This window comes from Choloepus didactylus, chromosome 15 (assembly GCF_015220235.1).
Source record: "Choloepus didactylus isolate mChoDid1 chromosome 15, mChoDid1.pri, whole genome shotgun sequence".
NCBI lineage: Eukaryota > Metazoa > Chordata > Mammalia > Pilosa > Megalonychidae > Choloepus > Choloepus didactylus.
In genome coordinates, this window is record NC_051321.1 from 88,776,199 (window position 1) to 88,798,483 (window position 22,285).

The 22,285-nt window shown below is 38.7% G+C and overlaps 2 protein-coding genes across 2 annotated transcripts in view; one reads left to right on the top strand and one right to left on the bottom strand.

Annotated features, from left to right (window-relative positions):
* Positions 1–2,774, bottom strand: part of LOC119509983 — a 72,867-nt gene extending 70,093 nt beyond the window's left edge. The window contains exon 1 of the mRNA XM_037803928.1: positions 2,162–2,774. Coding sequence (XP_037659856.1) covers positions 2,162–2,774 — 613 coding nt within the window. The remainder of the gene's footprint in view (positions 1–2,161) is intronic.
* BMS1 (BMS1 ribosome biogenesis factor) overlaps positions 2,399–22,285 on the top strand; it is a 64,549-nt gene continuing 44,662 nt past the window's right edge. The window contains exons 1-12 of the mRNA XM_037803929.1: positions 2,399–2,630; positions 3,680–3,884; positions 4,730–4,920; positions 5,915–5,994; positions 10,755–10,943; positions 11,565–11,707; positions 12,311–12,432; positions 12,696–12,889; positions 13,867–14,006; positions 16,453–17,234; positions 17,450–17,551; positions 18,483–18,640. Of these exons, the coding sequence (XP_037659857.1) occupies positions 3,709–3,884; positions 4,730–4,920; positions 5,915–5,994; positions 10,755–10,943; positions 11,565–11,707; positions 12,311–12,432; positions 12,696–12,889; positions 13,867–14,006; positions 16,453–17,234; positions 17,450–17,551; positions 18,483–18,640 (2,277 nt within the window). The 5' untranslated portion in view covers positions 2,399–2,630; positions 3,680–3,708. The remainder of the gene's footprint in view (positions 2,631–3,679; positions 3,885–4,729; positions 4,921–5,914; positions 5,995–10,754; positions 10,944–11,564; positions 11,708–12,310; positions 12,433–12,695; positions 12,890–13,866; positions 14,007–16,452; positions 17,235–17,449; positions 17,552–18,482; positions 18,641–22,285) is intronic.

A 22,285-nucleotide genomic window follows, 5' to 3' on the forward strand; every position in this document is an offset into this window, starting at 1 on the left:
GGTATCTTGGTGAGGGGGTAAGTTGGAGTTCTATGTATTGTTTTTGTATTATCTTTGTAACTTTCCTGTAAGTTTGAAGTTATTTCAAAATAAAGAGTTAAAAAAAGTCTCAAATCAATGATCTTTTCCTCCACCGTTGAAAAAAAAGAAAAATAAACCCAACGTAATTAGAAGATAATTTTTAAAAAAGAAAGGAGTGGATAACAATGAAATAGAATAAAAGAAAAGCAATAGAGAAAATTAGTGGGTCAAAGAACTGACTCAGAAAAATCAATAAAATTCACAAACCTCTAGGAGGAAAGAGTAAAGACACAAATTATTAATATTAATAAGAGAGAGATAGCAGTGCTACAGATTCTATAGATATTAAAAGGTAAGTGGACATTATGAAAAACTTTAAGCCAATAAATTTGACAACTTAGATGAAATGGCCCAGTTCCTTGAAAGACACAAATACTAAACTTTATTGAATCGAAGAGATAACCAGAATATTCTTATACCTATTAAATCAATTTTAACCTTTCCAGGTTAAAAGAAACTCCAGGCTAGATGACATCATTGGTGAATTATCCCAAATATTTAAGGAATAAATATTATCAGTTATACATAAACTCTTACAGAACAATTAAGGGGAAGGTATACTTTAAAACTCATTCTTGGAGGCCAGCATCACTGCGATACCAAAACTGAAGACACAAAAGAAAAGAATACTAGATTTCAATGACTCTCATGAAGGAGATCAAAAAAATTTTAAGAAGTTTTAGCAAATCACTCTCAACAGTGTGTAAAAGGCCTAGTACATCCTGACATAATTAGAGTAATGAAAGTTTGCCTGAACCTTTGAAAATATGTCAATGTGATCTAACTTATTAACAAAATAAAACAGGAAAACACAATCATCTTGCCATTCCTGACCTGCAGAGGATATGGGTCTTGGTCCTGACAAGGACTAGGGATGTTGCAACTAATTTGGAAGAAAGAAGAAAGGGAGATTGAATGGACCAGGCAGACAGAGAATTATTATTGGGCCCCATTGATGAGGTAAGGCAGAGGACAAGGGGATGGGGGTTGGTGACAACATTAGAAGAATGATCTACCTATATATGGAAACCTCCAAGTAAGAAAGGGATAGTGTTGGGGGGAGTTATAAAATTATAAGAGCTTCATAGATCAGGGAAGTATGTGCTATGTAGGCTAACTTCCACAGCACAGCACTTAATGTATGGTGAACGCAGAGTGAATACCTGTGTATTGCTGGGAAAAAGCACAATTAAGTCCCAGTGGGGCTAGTTTTGTGGGGCAGAACAACTGAGCCTCGGTGTACCTTATTGACAAGTTTGCGGTTTTAATGTATTATGTCCCCCAGAAAAAGCCATATTCTTTGATGTAATCTTGTGTGGGCAGATGTTGTCAGTGTTGATTAGATTTCTTTGAGTGCTTCTTTGGAATGCGCCCCACCCAACTGTGGGTGATGACCCGGACTGGATAATTTCCATGGAGGTGTTGCTCCACCCATTCAGGGTGGGTCTAAGTTGATCACTGGAGCCATATAAATGAACTGACATAACAGAAGGAACCCAGTGCAGCTGTGAGTAACGTTTTGAAGAGGAGCAAGCTTGCTAGAGAGGAACGTCCTGGGAGAAAGCCATTTTGAAACCAGAACTTTGGAGCAGATGCCAGCCACGTGCCTTCCCAGCTAACAGAGGTTTTCCGCACGCCTTTGGCCATCCTCCAGCGAAGGTACCCGATTACTGACATGTTACCTTGGACACTTTATGGCCTTAAGACTGTAACTGTATAGCCAAATAAACCCCCTTTTTATAAAAGCCAGTCCATCTCTGGTGTTTTGCATTCCGCAGCATTAGCAAACTAGAACAACAAGAAAACCTCCATGACAACGGAAGGATGCATCCTCACCCTCCGAAAACGTAACTGTCTTCACAGGCCAGAGAACGCTCCAACCTACCTGGGACACCCCCTCCCCCGGGCATGGGCAGAGTCCTGGGAAGGCAGACCCGTGCTCGCGGACACCCGCACCCTCAAGGAACAGAGAAGCCGAGGCATTCCAGGTTGGGTGGGAGTCCGTCCCCGCCCTGGCGCTGGTCCCACAAAAGAGGGCGTCAGAACGCAGGGAGCCCGAGACCCCCTGGGTCGCAGTTACCTCGGAGGATGAGCGAGCGGTCCTGGGGCCGGCCCCACGGCTGACGCAGCTGGCTCGGACAGGGCGGTTTCCCGACTCCCAGCCGAGGACGCGCTGCCTGGGGCTCTCCGGAGGGACCCGCAGGAGACTCCGGGGAGAGAGGGCCCCAGTCCACTGCGGGTTCCACTGCCAGATCCACGCCGCTGCAGGGAACGCGCGCGCACGCGCAGAGTGGAGCGGGGCTTTGCGCCCGCCCTCTGCCAATCACCAGTCTTCCTCCCGGCTTTGCCCTGAAAGTCGTCCGTCCGCCGGGCTCTTTCTTCGGCCTTCTTGTTTCCCGTCGGAGTGTAGAGTCCGTGTGTGGGCGCATTTCCGTTTCCGGCGGTGTCCATGGGAGGCTCAGGGGTAGCAGTTCTGAACACGGTAACGACTGCGGGCTGAGGCAGACGACGGCGGGATCCCGAGGGAGTATCGGCGAGTCGTGCGCGTGGTAAGGTCCTCTTTCGGTCCTTTCGGACGGTTTTTCCCCAAGGAGCGTCTCATGGCGCTGGGACAGACATACTCCCACTTCTACCTGCCAAAGAAGTGTTCCGGGGTCCTTGGGAGGGACGGTGGCTGGGAGCTTTCTTCTCATGACAGGGTGATCCCAACTGGTGACGTTAGACCTGAGCCAGATCTGTGGACTCCAAATTGTGCTTTTTCCCACTCGTAAAAATGAAGAGAAAGGCATCACTGGAAGTTTAAAACCAAAATTCTCTCCCCAAAATCACATAGCTAGAATAAAGCGCTCTTGGAACCCAGGTCTTCTCCCCCCGGGAGCAGTGTTCCTTGACATTATCCTGGTATATAAGAACTCTTATTTCCTCTGTGCTTATGTCTGTGGGAAGCTTCTGACTGCTCCTATTGTTCAGCCGATATAGCCCTTAATATATGACGTGGAAGGGATTAGTTTGCATTTCCTTCACTAGTCAGGGACCGGTGCTGTAGATGCATGTAGGTGGCTAGTGTAATTTAAAGATTTTACAGAACGAAAGTACTAAAATTAATATTATCATGTTGGAGAGTTGTTAAATTTTTTGAAAATTGAAACAAAGATTTTAATAGTTTAAGTTAGGAAACCATCTCATCAATCCACTTGTTACCTAGGCCTGTGCTGTCCAATATGGTAGCTACATGTGGAAATTTAAATTTAGAATGTAGTTGAATTAAAAATTCAGTTTCTCAGCTTTGATAGCTACATATTAAGTTCTTAGTAGCCTCATGTAGCTAGTGGCTATAGATACAGAATATTTCCATCATCACAGAAACTGGCAGTATTAATCTAGACACTGAATTGAATAAAAAGTAACTTAAGCATAAAAAGTAGAGGTTAGCCTAACAGAAGTGAAATCAGAGATGATATTAAGCAGTTTCTACCCCTGTTGGGTAAACAAATGCGTAAACTTTTAGAAATCAGTACATGAAATTTTCTGCCTCTCTCTGGGTGTTACCTGGATTGTAAAATGCTTCCCCCACACCTGCCTCATTTGATGTCGTTAGAGCTATTTGTGAATTGATAAAAAGCCACTATGGAGACTAAGGACCAGAAGAAACACAGAAAGAAAAACAGTGGACCAAAAGCTGAAAAGAAAAAGAAACGGCATCTGCAGGATCTCCAGCTTGGTGACGAGGAAGATGCTCGGAAGAGAAACCCCAAAGCTTTTGCAGTTCAGTCTGCTGTGCGGATGGCTCGATCCTTCCATAGGTATGATCATCTAGAGTCTGGTGGTTTTTCTGGTTTAATCCTTTTTAAACAGCAGGAGCCTCTCATCGATGACCTTCAGATTCATGAGTTCATAGACCATTGGAATTAGAAGTTGTCTAATCCAGCTCTGAAGGTCGTGGAGATGTATGCATTCTGTGAGAAGCTTTTCCTGTGGAACCACCTTGCCTCCAGCATCTGCATACTGATTGGGTTTTTTTTTTAGCCCGAGACAAATGCTTAAAGTTTTTCTTTTAGAGTTTGTTCCTAAACTTTAAACAATTTCTGTGATAGATGTGCTTGTTTCTTTCTGGATATATTTCATAACATTGTAATATGTAGTCTTAAATAGCTTATTTATAAATGCAAGCCCTTACTATATGCCGTGTAGTAAGTTTAAACATTATTGAATTAAATCCTCCCAACAGCCTTAAGGGTGTAGGAATTATTGTTTTCTCATTTTATGGATTAAAAAAACTGAGGCTAAGAGAGCAAATTACTTAAAATTATACAACCAGTAAGTAGGAGAGACAAATTTTAACTTCAAACCTGTTCTCTTTCCCCCATTATGATACACTGCCTCAGTGTTTTCCTTTAAACATACTACAACATTTTAAGGTGCTTGCAGTTTTCAGCGCTTTCTGCCATTGAAGTTAACCTGTTACATTGTGATTGAGAAGCAGTTATTTAGATTGGGGCCAGAAGTTCACCAGTGACTGATGTTAATTGCATCCATGTGTTGTCTGCTCTGTTCTTTTTAAAATCTATACTTATAAGGTAGATGCCTTTTTGAAATAAATTTTGCATTTCTCTCTTAAAATTTCCTTCTTTTTAAAATTTGCAAATAGGACTCAAGATTTGAAGACAAAAAAGCATCACATTCCGGTGGTTGATCGAACTCCACTAGAGCCTCCACCAATAGTGGTGGTGGTGATGGGGCCTCCAAAAGTAGGAAAGAGCACTTTGATACAGTGCCTCATCCGGAACTTCACCAGGCAGAAACTGACTGAGATCAGAGGGCCTGTAACGATCGTGTCAGGTAGGGGTGCTGCCACAGAGCTGACATGGCAGGCGGTGTCAGCTAAGGGACATGCATGTCTGTTGTTGTCTTGACTGGCAAATGTTAAGGTAATGTTGTTATATCATATTATTTGTCATAGTTTTACTAAGTCGGTGTAGCTTTGGAAGGGGATAGGTTCCTAGAGGTAGTAGTGATGTAGCTATATACCTTATTCTGACCACTCTGTGGATCTGCCAAGCATGCTGTTCTGAAAGGCTTAGCAGGCCTACACAGGCCAACTCGGATGCTGTGACCACGTTCATGTAACAGACAGTAAGCACATTCCAAGCACCAGGCCCCCGTAGTTGCCCTTAGGAAGCCACATGCTTGTGGAAGTGAGAGGGGCTTTTCTCTCTTTTTTCATGAGAGAACTTGTCTGCTCTGGGAGATGGCGATCTTTCTAAGTTTGAGGGAGGATAAAACAGATTCCCGAATTGGCAGTGATATAATCTGAAATCTCTTGTTACAGTTAATAATACAGTCGGATTAAGGCTTTTCTTTATCTGTATGGTATTCCTGATCATCTTGACCTTTTATCCTTTTTACGTTAATTAAGAAATAATTATTGTTCCTTAGACACTATGTTTGCATTATGTTTGAGGAAGTCTTTAGCTGTTGTGAGAACGTTGAATCTCTGGCAGAGATGGAAACATTGGTTCGCTCCTGGATAGCAGGATCCCAGTTGTCATGAAGCCTACTTGCCTGCCCATTCCAGTTGTGATTTTACCTGTTTGAGCAGTTTCATTCGTCTGGGTAGACTTGATATTCTTTTTAAATTGAAGAGGAAACACAACAAGAAAACCAAGATAGAATTTATTTTATTTTAGCAGTTTTCTCATGTAAAAATGTACTTTTGGCAGATTCCTGTAAATGTTTAAAGCAGTTTGGTGAATGCAATTAAAAAATGATAGCATTAATAGGTAAAGTTTTTCAAGAGTTTTTAAAAGTAAAGTTTTCATGTCTTTACTTACAGGTAAAAAGCGTAGATTGACCATTATTGAATGTGGGTGTGATATTAATATGATGATTGATCTGGCTAAAGTAGCAGACTTGGTAAGTCAGGAGGGGCAGCCTGGGTTTCTGATGGAAACTTTATAGCAGTGTGATAGTTTGTTTATCCCATATTGAAGGGAAGAAAAAGTTAGGATTATTAAAGGAATGGCAAGGATATTGGGGATATAACAGATGTGTTTGGATTGATACTACTACTAATAAATGGAATGTGCACGGTGAAATGTATTCTAAGACCTAAAAGCTACAAACCACAGGATGGAGAAAACCTTTAATGAACATAACCAATAAAAGCTCATTGTCATATTCATATAAATATATAATGTTTACAAGTATGTAATAGTAAGTACCATTTCTTGGACCCTTACTTGGCACTATGTCAATAGCTTTGTACAAATATAGCTCATTTAATTCTCCAGTAAGCCTTGAAGGTATTTATAAATGATGAAATTGAGACTTTGAGCAGTTAAGTAACTTGTCTGTGGATTTGAGCCCTGCCCTTGATGGTGCCTGAACCTCTGTTTTTAATGATTATAATAAGGTAAGTATATGAATTGCCCTTGAGCAGTGGGGAGAATTTGTAAATAGAAAATCCACAGTGTTCAGCATATGGAAAGGTGCAGCCTAGACTGCATTTACAGTAACAGTAATATTCAGTTCTTTAATATTCCCGTATTACTTTTAAACTAGCAAAAATAAAGTCAAATAAAACCATAAAGAAAAAACAAAATTAAACCATTTTGATTAGAAAGTGTGGAGTGACTCTTTCTGGACAGCTGTTTTATCCTTTGGCCCAGGAAGTATCCTAAAATACAAAATAAAAAGTAATTTATATAAATATGTTACAGCTGTGGCATTTAAATATCAAAGGATATTTAATATCATCCAAATTTTGAATCATGTAATGCTACCATTGATAAAAATAAGTGTGTTGTTACCAATATAAAATAGTATAAACTTATTAAACCTTGTGTATATAAGTATTTGGAGTGATTAAAAATAGTTCAGCATATAATAGTCATTGCTTTCTCTTTTATGTAAAATTTACCAAGTTCCTAATTTTAAAAGTATACACATATTGCACACACAATGCAAATCTCTCCTTTCCAGCTCTGACCTTGGTCTCAGTTCTCAGAGTAGTTCCTTCCAGATACATATATAGAAACACATGTACCCCTTTTGTTTACTTGAAAACCTGAATGGTAGTTTATTATATACATGGTTATGTGCCGTGCCTTGCTTTTTTCACTGAATATATCTTGCAGGTATATTATCGTTACTTATAACTCCTTTTAGGGTCATTTCATTCTTTTTAACAGTTGCATAGTACTCTCCTGTATGGATGCACCATCATTTATTTGTTTAACTGGGTTTATGTTGATTACTCTGCTCTGGGCTGTCAAGAAGCCTTCTAAGTCACAGCAGAGGCCCACAAAATACATGGATGCATGTGTGTGTTTACATGTGGGTGCATTGGGGGAGTAATCTAGGTGTCACTTATGTTTAGTTGACAAAGTTTGGCAGCTAAGGGATTGCTTGCTGCCTATTTGACTTCATCCTCCCAACAGCTTCTTGCTCGTTACAGAGAACTTATGCTGTTTCTTCATATGGCCCCTTGACACTCCATGGTGTCCAATGGGTCCTAGGGATATTCCCATAGCCAGCTTGCCCTGCTTCAACTCCACTTGTAGCTTTGTTGGTGAGCTCTGTTCTGTCAGCTTGGCCTGTGGTCTGCAGAGGTAGCTGTGTTTCTGGTATCTGACTTCCACAGCAGTTGGTAGCCATCCATATATTTTGTGGTTTGGGATTATGGATATTCACGTTTGTAATCAAAGATGGGTTTTTCTGTTTCTGCTTTTTCTTATATTTAGTTAGCTGCAGAAAGAAAAGAGCAGAAGTATTTTTTCCATCCTTTCACTTTCAATTTCTTTGTGTCCCTGTGTCTAAGATGTGTCTCTTGTATGCAACATATTGATGGTTCATTTTTTTTAATCCATTCTACGAATCTGTATCTTTTAATTGGGGAGTTTAAATCTTCATTTTATTGAAATATATTCACATACCACGCAGACATACAAAACAAATCGTACATTTGATTGTTCACAGTACCATTACATAGTTGTACATTCATCACCTAAATCAGTCCCGGACACCTTCATTAGCACACACACAAAAATAACAAGAATAATAAAGTGAAAAAGAGCAATTCAAGTAAAAAAGAACAGTGGGTACCTTTGTCTGTCTGTTTGTTTGTTTCCTTCCCCTATTTTTCTACTCATCCATCCATAAACTAGACGAAGGGGAGTGTGGTCTTTATGGCTTTCCCAATCCCATTGTAACCCCTCATAAGCTACATTTTTATACAACTGTCTTCGAGATTCATGGGTTCTGGGTTGTAGTTTGATAGTTTCAGGTATCTACCACCAGCTACCCCAATTCTTTAGAACCTAAAAAGGGTTGTCTAAATTGTGCATAAGAGTGCCCACCGGAGTGACCTCTCGGCTCCTTTTCGAATCTCTCTGCCACTGAACCTTATTTCATTTCCTTTCACATCCCTCTTTTGGTCAAGAAGATGTTCTCCGTCCGACGATGCCAGGTCTACATTCCTCCCTGGGAGTCATATTCCATGTTGCCTGGGTGTCTGATCCCACGTAGTGGGGAGGGCAGTGATTTCACCTTTAAAGCTGGCTTAGCTAGAGAGAGAGGGCCAAATCTGAGCAACAAAGAGGCATTCGGGAGGAGGCTCTTAGGCACAATTATAGGGAGGCCTAGCCTCTCCTTTGCAGCAACCATCTTCCCAAGGGTAAATCCTGTGGTAGAGGGCTCAACCCATCAAACCACCAGTCCCCTATGTCTGTGGTCATGTTAGCAACCATCGAGGTGGGGTAGGCCAATACCCCTGCATTCTCCACAGGCTCCTCAAGGGGGCTCTACATATTGTTTTCGTTGTTTTTTTTTTTTTTAACTTTTTTTTTTTTTAATCAACTGTATGAAAAATAAAAAAAATTAAAAAAAAACATACAATAAAAGAACATTTCAAAGAGACGATAACAAGGGAGTAAGAAAAAGACAACTAACCTAAGATAACTGCTTTACTTCCAACATGTTCCTACTCTACCCCAAGAAAGTAACCTAATATAGCAACATTTCTGTGAACTTGTTCCTGCTATACCCATCAGAAATTAACAGACCATATTCCTGGGCATGCCCAGAACGTTAAATAGCTTATCTGTTCTTCTTGGATTATTGTTCCCCCTTCCTTAATTGCTCTCTATTGCTAGTTCCCCTACATTCTACATTATAAACCATTTGTTTTACATTTTTAAAGTTCACATTAGTGGTAGCATATAATATTTCTCTTTTTGTGCCTGACTTACTTCGCTCAGCATTATGTCTTCAAGGTTCATCCATGTTGTCATATGTTTCACAATATCGTTCCTTCTTACTGCCGTGTAGTATTCCATCATGTGTATATACCACATTTTATTTATCCACTCGTCTGTTGAAGAACATTTGGGTTGTTTCCATCTCTCAATTGTGAATAATGCTCCTATGAACATTGGCGTGCAGATATCTGTTCGTGTCACTGCTTTCCGATCTTCCGGGTATATACCGAGAAGTGCAATCGCTGGATCGAATGGTAACTCTATATCTAGTTTTCTAAGGAACTGCCAGACTGACTTCCAGAGTGGCTGAACCATTATACAGTCCCACCAGCAATGAATAAGAGTTCCGATTTCTGCACATCCCCTCCAGCATTTGTAGTTTCCTGTTTGTTTAATGGCAGCCATTCTAATCGGTGTTAGATGGTATCTCATTGTGGTCTTAATTTGCATCTCTCTAATAGCTAGTGAAGCTGAACATTTTTTCATGTGTTTCTTGGCCATTTGTATTTCCTCTTCAGAGAACTGTCTTTTCATATCTTTTGCCCATTTTATAATTGGGCTGTCTGTGCTATTGTCATTGAGCTGTAGGATTTCTTTATATATGCAAGATATCAGTCTTTTGTCATACATGGGGAGGAATGTAGACCCGGCATCATGGGATGGAGAACATCTTCTTGACCAAAAGGGGGATGTGAAAGGAAATGAAATAAGCTTCAGTGGCAGAGAGATTCCAAAAGGAGCCGAGAGGTCACTCTGGTGGGCACTCTTATGCACAATTTAGACAACCCTTTTTAGGTTCTAAAGAATTGGGGTAGCTGGTGGTAGATACCTGAAACTATCAAACTACAACCCAGAACCCATGAATCTCGAAGACAGTTGTATACAAATGTAGCTTATGAGGGGTTACAATGGGATTGGGAAAGCCATAAGGACCACACTCCCCTTAGTCTAATTTATGGATGGATGAGTAGAAAAATAGGGGGAGGAAACAAACAAACAGACAAAGGTACCCACTGTTGTTTTTTACTTGAATTGCTCTTTTTCACTTTATTATTATTGTTATTTTTGTGTGTGTGCTAATGAAGGTGCCAGGGATTGATTTAGGTGATGAATGTACAACTATGTAATGGTACTGTGAACAATCGAATGTACGATTTGTTTTGTATGTCTGCGTGGTATGTGAATATATCTCAATAAAATGAAGATTTTAAAAAAAGCAGAGATATTTTTAATATCTTAAAATCCACAAGTCTCCAGAAATCAATTCTGAAATAATTTTGAATGTTTAAAGAGTCGAAAAATTTTTAAAAATTGGTCTTATCTGTTTATATTTTTATATTTTCATATGTGTTAGCATTCATCGTAACTACTATCCTTTGGTAGCTTTCTTGAGAAAGTGTGTGTTCTGCTTTTTAGGTTCTGATGCTTATAGATGCCAGCTTTGGGTTTGAAATGGAAACATTTGAGTTTCTAAACATCTGCCAAGTACATGGCTTTCCTAAAATTATGGGAGTTCTCACCCACCTAGACTCCTTCAAGTATAATAAACAGCTGAAGAAGACAAAGAAGCGATTAAAACACAGGTTCTGGACTGAAGTCTATCCGGTAGGAAGAGAAATAATTGAATACTAATACTTTAATCCTTTTTAAGTAGACAGAATATGGAGAAGATACTCTGGATCTTTTCTACAAGATCCAGCTCCTCAGTTTCCTTTATAAAACTTTTCACAGTCCCTGGGACATTTTCATTGAGATGGGCTTAATTCTGAGCTTTTGATGTGTGTTATCTGTCTCTTCACCCCCCTGCACCAGGCAATATCTGGTTCTAAGCGTTTTGGGTTCATGTCTTAGCAGAGTTCCCCTGAAGTTTCCAGGTTATAGGATCAGGAACCATAGTGCACACATACTCCCACTACTCCTACCCCTCCAGTCAGTCACAGAAGTCTTTGTTCAGGAGCCTCAGTGCTCTTCTCTGTGCATTATTCCAGACAGATGCCAAGAGATCGATCTTGAAACTAAACTTATTTGCAATTCTACCCCTAAGAGGTCCCGACAGGATGACTCTTAAAAGAAACCAGATAAGAAGCATTGGGATGGTGGCCTTGCTGGGAGTCTCCCTTACTTAGGATTGTTTCTAATTTAGGGCCTTTATTTTGGTGCGATATTGACAAGAATTTAATTGAAAATCAACCTTTTTTTTTTTTTTTTTTTTTTTTTAATGTTTAGGGTGCAAAGCTGTTCTACCTTTCTGGAATGGTACATGGAGAATATCAAAACCAAGAAATTCATAATCTGGGCCGTTTCATTACAGTTATAAAGTTTAGGCCTCTGACATGGCAAACCTCTCACCCTTATATCCTGGCAGACAGGTAAAAAGTGAATATAAACTTTTTCTTCCTGACCCATATATTTGAAAGCTAGAAAGGGTCAGGAAAAAAAAAATCAGTCAGTTTATTTTGTGCCTTTTGGATTAGTGTGGGGAGAAATGTAGTTGATGGAAAATATTTACTTTTCTTGTGTTGTCATTTAAAGATGCTTTGCCTTCAGGAGTAAACTAAATATGAAAAATGTGACAACTTTGAAGCATTTATGAAAAGCCTATAGGATCTGGCCCCCTCCCACTTTTTCAGCCTGTTTTCAATGGTACCATGTGTGTTGGTTACTCAAATGGGCCTTGCAGTTTCCTTCCAAACGAAGCCACTTTAAAAATCCAGATCAAAGATTAACCCTCCTCTATAAAGGTTTTTCTGCATATGTTCTCTGCTCTTCCCCCTACCCCAGGTAGAAACCATTTCTCATTTCTGTTTCTTACTTACGGAGTGTATATCATCTGTACCATAGGAGAAGTGCAGTCATGTGCTGCTGCACAGCATGCTTAGTGAATGAGTAGATGCCTTGAGTTGTTGACCTAGAAAAGAAGGTACAATTTTTGACATTTATTTCTGCAGTATAATTGAGTTTTATTTTTCTAGGATGGAAGATTTGACAAACCCAGAAGATATTCGAACAAATATCAAATGTGACCGAAAGGTGTCTCTTTATGGTTATTTAAGAGGAGCACACTTGAAAAATAAAAGCCATATTCACATGCCAGGTATCCTATGGGATAGCTTCATTTCTCAGGAATACTGAGGAATCTGCAGGTCAAACAGAATAGAACAATATTGCTGGTGGTTCACTTTGCATAAACTCACAATAGTGTTGGGTTGACCAGATCCCCTCTCTTCTGGTTTTTGTGTTATTTGGAGACATAGTCCCAGTGTTGAATACTACCCTTTTTTAGTATAGTGTTTTCAGCCTTCGGGCCATAGGACTCTTCTACCAACAGTTCTCTCTTTTCATGTGTTCTGTCTTTAGGTGTAGGAGATTTTGCTGTGAGCGATGTCAGTTTTCTCCCAGACCCCTGTGCTCTGCCTGAACAACAAAAGAAGCGCTGCTTAAATGAGAAAGAAAAGTTGGTTTATGCGCCCCTCTCTGGAGTTGGTGGTGTGTTGTATGACAAAGATGCTGTCTATGTTGACCTTGGTGGCAGCCATGGTTTTCAGGAATCGGTGAGAGGGGAATCTTTGTTCTGACTCTCCTTGTTCTGAATCCTTGTTTGTTTTTTTTAAATCACAGAAAGCAATGTGTTCAGCTCTTAATCTATTCAAGCTTTTTATCTTTATTTACACTTATTACAAACACCATCATGCATATTGGAAATAATTAAAGAATACTTAACTGTACCAAGCAGAAATATAAAGTCATGCCCTCCTGCCAAGCTCACACAATGATCCCAGGTCTCCAAGCCTGACTACTATGAGCTGGTCAGTACTGTGCTTCCAATCTCTATATACAAAACCAGTCATTGCGATCTTTTCTAGCTCTCTTTGTTCTTTTTTTTTTCTAAGTGTATATATACACATACATACATGTGAGAGAAGAAATACTTGTATAATATGACATCCTATAAATGCTTTTGCACTTCTTTTTGTGATCCCATTGTCTCCTGTTCATGTTTATAGAACTGCTTCAGTCCTTTTGACTGCTGTATATTATTTCATTTCATAGACTAACCACACTTGCTGAAGCAGCCCCTTGAGGGCTGTGTACTCCCTCCCAGTTCCCTGTACCCTCGCTCGCTCAGATGTGCTAACTCTGAAGAACTTTCTACACTGTAAATGTCTTGAAGTGAAGTTTTTGGTTCAAAGAGTAGCTAATTTTATAAAATGGGCTACTGACTTCATTTTTTTGACTGTTCTGGAATGGAATTTTATTGGACTAATGATTCTCTTGCTGTAGCATTGGGATCTAGCTTTTCCTAGTTTGGAAGTTAGTATATATACTCCATGAACTTTGGAAGAGTTAAGTTAATGAATGTGGTGATCAGTTTCCGACTTTGTTGTAAGAATTTTCTGTTTGTTGTTGTTGAGGAAGTAAGAAAGGCTGTCAGGAATTATTTTTAGGATAGTTTGGGGAAACTGAAACCAATGTGTGTCTCTCCAGAATCCTCGTGCTTTCCTCACGTTTCTTTCGGTTCCCTTGGCAGGAGGAGGTGAGGCCTACCCACGAACTGGTCCAGAGTCTCATTTCCACCCATTCCACTATTGATGCCAAGATGGCTTCCAGCAGAGTGACACTTTTTTCTGATTCTAAACCATTAGGGTCAGAGGATATAGATGATCAGGGGTAAGTCTGTTGTTTTCCTGTTTTTCATGAAAAAGCAATTTATTACAGAAGATTACATTATCCATAACTTTGCCATCATAATACATTTAGGTAGAATTTGTTCCAGATTTTTTGTTTTGTTTTAAATTTGCATGTGTGTCTGAGGGTCCTTTTCACTTAAAATTATGTAACATTGTATGGAAGCATTTCCTTGAAATAATATGCAGGGTTCATTTTTTAATTGATACATAGTTTTCCTCCCACAAAGCATTTTCCGTAGGTCGCTTTTTGTTTCTTTGGAAACCTGAGGCCACTTGGCTCCTTTTGGTGGCCACAGTCCTAGAACAAGGCAGTCAGAAAACTTGATCTGATGGTTGTCCAGAAGCCACATATCTTGTCTCTAAAATTTTTACTTAAGACTGTGTTGTAATAGCATCTTCTTACATTGCCCCTTGTTCTAATTTGCTAATGCTGTCAGAATGCAAAACAGAAATGGATCGGCTTTTATAAAGGGGGTTTATTTGGTTACACAGTTACAGTCTTAAGGCCATAAAGTGTCCAAGGTGTAAGTCATCAACAATTGGGTACCTTCACTGCAGGATGGCCAGTAGCATCCGGAAAACCTCTGTTAGCTGGGAAGGCATGTGGCTGGCGTCTGCTTCAAGTTCTGGTTTCAAAATGGCTTTCTCCCAGGACGTTCCTCTCTAGGCTGCAGCTCCTCTCCGCAATGTTACTCTCAGTTGCTCTTGGGGTGTTTGTCCTCTCTTAGCCTCTCCAGAGCAAGAGTCTGCTTTCAACAGCCGTCTTCAAACTGTCTCTCATCTGCAGCTACTCTCTCAGCTTCTGTGCATTCTTCAAAGCTCCTCTTCAAAATGTCACTCTCAGCTGCACTGAGTTCCTTCTGTTTGCCAGCTCATTTATATGGCTCCAGTGATTTAATTTAGACCCACCCTGAGTGGGTGGGGTAACACCCCCATGGAAATTATCTAATCAGAGTCATCACCCACAGCTGGGTGGGGCACATTTCCATGCAAACAAGCTAATCCAAACATTCCAACTTAATCCCCACTAATATGTTTGCCCCACAAGATGCATCAAAGAATATGGCTTTTTCTGGGGGATGTAATACATTCAAACTGGCACACCCCTAATGTAAGGCTTATGTGAATTAGTAGGAATTTGTATATCTCATACATAGTGGTTGTTGGCTAACCATTGGGTTGATTGCATTGATTTATGACTCCCAATAAAAAATCTGAAAATGATTTAGATTGTTTAGTATATAACTCACTATAAATGCAAACAAGGACAAAGGGGAAGTTAAGGGAAAACATCTGCCACGCTCATCCTAACAGTCAGGTCGTGTAGCATATTAGCTAAGAGCAGTGGCCAACTAGTTTGGAAGAAATCACTTTATCTCTCCAGACTTCAGTTTCCTAATACCTCATAGGAGTTGTGATGATTAAATAAGATAAAGTGCCTGATGCTTGACAGATGAAAAGCAGTCACTGAAAGTTCACCATTATTATGATCAGTGTTGTTATTCACCAGTTTTCATTTTTGAGTATTCTGGTCATCTTTGTCTACATTGTTATTTTTTTGCAACATAGTTACAGTCATAATATTTGTAAAATTTTTAATTCCATATCATGGGCATTTCTTTTATTCTATATAGTCCTATTATTTTATTATTATTGATGTATTCTAATTTATCTATTCTCTTATGGTTCAAGTTTCAGTGTTTTTCTAATTTGTTTTTTCATAATTTTATATACACTGCTTCATTAAGTAGTTTCATATACATAGGATTTATTTCATCCCTCAGTTGTAGTGTCATGCTGATTCTTATTGCATTGATGATTTTGAAATGGCAATTTTCTTAATCTGTCATTCCTTCTACATCTTTTAGCTGGCATCCTTTAAAAAAGGGAGCTTTAATTTCCACTCTCTTTATTTAAATATCACTATCAACTAATGGATTTTTAAAAAATTCCACGTTATTATCCTTAACTATCACTATTCTTTCTGATGCCTAATTGTTCAGATTTGTCTGCAGCACTTCATGGTTTTCTGACACAGCAGGATGTTCCAGGCTAACTTGGTACTTTCCCAGCCATTTCTCTAAATATCAAGCTTGGAAATTTCTCAAGCTTGGAAATTAGTCTTATAAAAGATATGCTAAACTTTCACCTCTCTTTTTGAGAAGTTTTTTTCCTAAAATTAGATTTTTTTAAAAAGTTATTTTTATTCTGTTTAAGTTTTTTCAAAGAACTTAGGGAACTGTGTGTGAGTTTAGTTATTAACTGTTCTAACATTTATCAAATCATTCCTTTCTGTGCTATTTTATTTAAAACCTCTCCTTGATATTTTTTCTTATTTCTTTGCATTTTCATTGACTGTATTGCCATTTCTGGATTAACTGATTATTTTGCCAACTGAGTTGTTTTGCATTTACTTTTTCATATAGGCTTTGGATGCCAAAAGAAGAAAAGCAAATGGATTTGAAAACTGGTCGAGTGCGTCGGAAAGCCATCTTTGGAGATAAAGAAGATGGGTCTGGAGATAGTGATGATGACGATGATGATGAAGAAGAAGAAGAAGAAGAAATGTCTGAAGGTGATGGGTTGGAAATTGGCTCTGATGATGAAACAGAAGAGAAGGAAGATGAAATGACTGTTAAAGAGTATATGACTGTTAAGAGTTTCAAGCGGCAGAAACTTGAGAAGGTGGAAGAAGACATTGAGGTGGACTTGCCAGCGTTTGCTGATAGCGATGATGACCTTGAGAGGAGCTCGGGGGAGGAAGGGGAAGTTGAGGAAACCGATAAAAACAGTGAGGAAGAGGAGGACTCCACTGCAGAAGAAGAGAGTGATACTTTAGAATCTAAAGCTGTCAGAGAGGGTGGTATACCAGGACTACCGCAAGCTAATGGTTTGAGTGACAGTTTCAATCTGGAGAAGTCTTTGACAGTTAAAAAAGTAGTCCTCGCCACTTCAGATTCAGGTCATTGCACAGCTGAAGAGGCGTTTGCTTCTGAGGATGAATCTGGAGAAAGCACTTCGCTCAATTCAGAGGATGAGGATTCAGAAAGTGAAGAGGTTATTAGGAAAAAGCTTCCACATCCTTCTCAATTGGACAGTGGGCAGAAACGGGGGTCAGACAAATTAAATGAGACTAGTGAAATAGAAGATTTACTGAAAGAGGAAGAAGATTACAAAGAAGAAAATAACTATTCCACAGAAACTTCAGGTAGGTTTAAATTAATTGGCTGCCATTATAAACTTGGCACTGAACATGTTGCTATAAATAGGATATCTGCATTTGGGGGGTTGCTTGCTGTTTTGGAAATTTTATTAACTTGAAATGTTGAGTCTCATATAAGGATTGTAGGATTAATGGGCAGTAAGCATGAAGGGGAGGACAAATAACAAACTGAGCTGGAATGTTGACACTGGTCCTTTCAGGTGCCGTCAGGTGGAAGGAGGACCTGTCCAGGAAGGCAGCCGAGGCCTTTCTCAGGCAGCAACAAGCAACTCCAAACCTTCGAAAGCTTATTTATGGGACAGGTAAAAATTTTAAAAATAGCTCTGTTTCAGAACTAGAAATACTTTAGTTGCTTAGATTGTTTTCTGAAAAGGAGATGAGGAAATTGCTTGAAGGATTTAGGTGGTATTTTTGGTTGTCATAAGTTATTCCTGGCTGTCGTGTTTTGTATTTGGCAGATGTTTTTTAATCATCAGATCATGAGGACCAAAATACAGTCATATGAAATAGGTTTGTGGGTTTTCCGTAAAACTTGAAATGAGAATATTGTCCATTGGTAACTTTGTATCCCCCACATAAAGTCTTTAATGAGAAACTTTTTGTAGAATTTAGTGCAAAGAAAAATGTTTCTGCCTATAAAGAAGTTTTTTTATGGGGATAATTGTTAACTCCTTCTGTTTTCCCTTATGCCTCTGTTCTCTGATTTTATATTTTATTAAACTTGTCTATATGCTCCTTCTGGAAAAGGTATGAATCGATGCAAAAAATAAGTAAAAACAGGTGAACTTTATGTTTTGCTCTCCAGTTACCACATTATTATACCAAGGTCAAAGGAGTATGGGTGGCTGAGAGCACTGATGTGAAGGGTTGGCATGGATTTGAGTACATGCAGTCTGGTCCTCTACTGATTTTCATTCAGGTTTTATCTAAGTACTCTAAGTGATTAGAGACTCACCTCTCTTCGGGAGAAAGTTTTCTATAATGATGTAAAACTCAGCTTTTACATGTTTCCCCTGTTCCCTTCCCCATGATATTCTCACTCCTCAGTGAGCTCATTGCTGCTGCCTTTCAGGAAGGCAGGAATCCTCCAAACAGTTTGCAGTAGTTTCCAGACCTTTCTCTGTCTGAGACCAGCCTGCTCTGGGGGGCACCACCATTGGAACAGAGACCACTAACGGAAACTTGTAGGGTTGTAGTTTTGTTCTCACGTTTCCTCCATGGTGGTCTCTTTAGTGACAGAGGATAAGGAAGAAGATGACGTTGATACCAGAGAAGAACTCGGAGGCTTGTTTCGTGTCAGCCAGCCTGACAGAGAGTGTGAGCACAAGGCCGATTCTTTGGACTGTTCCAGATTTCTTGTGGAAACACCCCATGATTGGGGTTTAGAGGAGGTAAAGCTGAATAGTGTGTTTTGGCTTGTGAGAGAAATAGAGAATTGTTCTAAAAGAGGATTATCTGATTTTGATACTGCCTACCTGTTAGTACTTCTTGTGTGTTTTGAGGTAATAGGACTTTCCCCCAGATATTGCAATAGCTATTTCATGCATCCTAAGCAATAACATGTTCTGGGTTTAATCAGACCAAGTACGTGTGTTATGAAGAAAAGGAAAATGTCATTCATCTTTGAGCATGGATAATAGGGTTAATCTTCATTTCGAAGTATCCCATATGAGTTTTAGTACATTTGGAATATTGTGTATTATAACTAGGTGATACCTAGTGTTTCTAGAGTTAACAGTTATAGTTTCTACCATTTGCAAGCAAAGAGAAATCCATGACATTGGTAAATTTCCTTCCCTCAGCTCATCACTCTCTAGTCACATTGTAATTCATTAAGTTCTTGAACTAGACAGGCTTAATCCCATTTTAGACCTTTTGCCCTTCTGTTTTCTATTCTGGAATGTTCTGATGTTCCCAAGGCTGGCTTCTGTTTAGCTTAATTGTCATTCCTCAGAGAGCCCAATCACTATCACATTGTCTGTTTTAATTCATGGGTGGCACTTATATACTCCATGAGATTTTAGCCATTTAAATGGTAAAATTTAACAAAGATACAGAAAAGTGCATATAAACAGTTGTCTAACAATGAATTATTAGAAGGCGAATACCCCTGTAACTTCCACCCCAGTCATGTAGTAAGACATGACACCCAGGAGTGCTGTGTGTCCCAGTCCCCTCTCCCTGCAGAAGGAGCCATTCTCCAGAAGCTTGTAATCAGTTCCTTCTTTTCTTTATAATTTTTTCCTCCAAGTGTCATTTCTACACCATAGTTTAGTTTTGCCTGGTTTTTATTTTTGTTTTTCAACATACTTTTTAAATCTCTTAATCTATGGTCCTCTCTCCCATCTCCACAATATCTTTTATTTCTTACATTTTATTTTTTTAAAAAAACAAGTATTTGATTTGTAGGTTTCTCATATTCTGGATTTTGAGGATTGCACCCCATGTGTTCTTTATCTTGCTGCTGTCCCCTCTGTATTTACTGTAAATTGTGCAAAGCAATACCAATGGAACTTTCTGTGGTGGTGGAAATGTTCTATATCTGAGCTGCCCAGTATGACACCACTGGCTGCTGGTGTCTTTAATTGTGGCTAGTGAGACTGAAGAACTAAATATTTAATTTCATTTAAATTTTACTGAATTTTAAGTAATTAAATTTAAATAGACATGTGGGTATAGCTACCATATTGCACAACACATTTAGGAATTTGATTGGATTTAGGTGTGGTTCATTCATTCATTTAGGCAAGACTGCTTCATAGATGGTGGAGTGTTTTTTCATTAGAAGACACTAATAACTAGTCTGTTTTTGTGATGATAGTAGCCCTTGATGCTTAACGCCTAGATCCATTGATTTATTAAGAATATATAGTGGTGCAATTCTATTCAATCATTTTTCTTTACTTTTTAGCTGGAATACTTCTTTAAAGAGAAACTTCCTTTCATTTGCTGTTTGCTTACCCAGTTCCGTATAAGCAAGAGAAATACTTGATTTTTTGTTTTTATCAGTTTTCAGAATAATGATCCTCCAAAGATGATTATTTTTTGAAGTATCCTTATGAACTCATGTATGTAAATATGTTCGATGTGTTTCATTCCATTGAGCTTGCTGTCCTTATAGATGCTCATATTATTCCCTCTGTGGCCAGTGGGAGTCTCTTCCGGTTGACATGACCCTAGTAATCCTCGATGGTTTCCTTGCTCTCTGATACGATGAGCTCTCCCAGCATATCTTGGGCATTTCTGACCCGAGGCTTGGAATTAGCCATAAGGAGCTCTGGTTCCTTTTAAAATAAATTATATTTCAAGATCACCATGTAGGCATTTTGGGTGTTCATTGCTATGAGTTGGCCATTGTTTGTAGGCCTTCTCTCTGGCCAGAGCTGGGAGTAGTCACATAGTTATTCCCAATTCAGATTCCAATACAGGGGTTTTATTAACCTCTTCTGTCCTACACCTGTAGCTCCAGTTTTCCACTGCAGAATTATTGCCTGGTGGAATCTGAAGGTGATAAAATTAGAAAATTACATAATTTCTCATCTACTTTATTCCATATTATACACAATACAATGTCAGAATAACACTGCATATGTTACTATCAATATGATTATTAAACACAGGTAAAGTTTTATTTTTTTTTTTAGATGCCCACTCATTTCTCCTATTTTTAAGTTGTATTACTATAGCTACATGATCAGAGCATATGGCCTTTACTTTCTATGTTCTTTCCTTTATGACTCACTATTTGTAGTTCTATGAGCAGATGAATATTTGTGCTCACCATCAAGCCTTCTATCCATGTCTCTGGTCATTTTGGTTATCTGAAGGTCATTCTTTAGTAGATGTCTAGGAGGAACTCATACGAATACTCGTTTATAAAGAGTTCTCGCATGCTCATAAGAGTTTGCAGCCTTAATGCTTGAAAATCATTGTTGTCAAAAAGTCTGATGACAACAATCTGATTTTCTTTCTCTTAGATGTGATTTGGTCTTTTTACTGGAATGCTCAAAGAATTTTTTTTTTCTTTAAAAATATTTCTCTTTTAATATGTCTTGGTGTTGGTCATTCTGGGTTAATGTGCCCTTTGAATATCAGGCTTCAGATCTTTCAAGCATGTTTTCTTGAATTAGAGTCTTTAGTATAAGCTGTAATTTTAGTTTTCTTCTTCGACGTAGGGGGCGTCTTACATGTATGTTAGATCTTTGATTTTCTTCAGCATTTGTTTCTTTCTCTTAAATTCTATTTTTATTTTTATGTTTATCTTCCTTTTCATCTTGTTTCTTTTGTGACATTGTTTTGCTTATTCATTCTTGTATTCTTCTTGTTTAGTCTTCGTTTCTGAAGTTATTTTTCCTTTTAGTTTTAATTCTTTTTGAAATTCTATCATTTCGAAGTTCTTCTAACGTACTATCTTGTATCTTTTTTAAAGGACTTTTATATCATTTTAAAATAGTAGGTTGTAGTTTTCCCGTTTTGAGAGCGTGTCTTTGTGATATATATCCTTTGCCTATTGGGATATTATTCTGCCTATTGCCTTTTTACTTACAATGATGCTTTAATGGAACTTGCCCTTAGTTCTTTTCCTTTGCTTATTTTTTGTCTGAAATTAGTTTTTCTGAACCTTAGAAAGAAAGATGGTTTGGATAATTTTTCTAATTTTGAGACCAAGACCTTCCCCTTCTGTGTCTGTGAAGTGTTCAAAAATATGGTACTTTACTCTACAATCTTTTTGGTCTATTCTCTTCTCCCAGTTTTATTTGGCATTTCTCTCTTTGTGAGTGTTTGGGTTTTTGTTTTGGGTTTTTGCCTGTTTTGTCTGTGTTGCTCAGTTTGGATTTTGTCCAAGAAGACCCTGTTAGGTGTTGGACTTTACCTTGGAAGGGAGCTTTGGTTGTTTAGTTTTGAGATTTCAATAGGGTTCAGATTGTTTCAGCTCCTTCAGACTCTTAGACTTCACCTACTATTGGAGTATATACAAACCTCTTCCCAGTTTTAGCCAGTGTCTTCAAATTGACCCTCCAGGTTTTCTAGTTCAT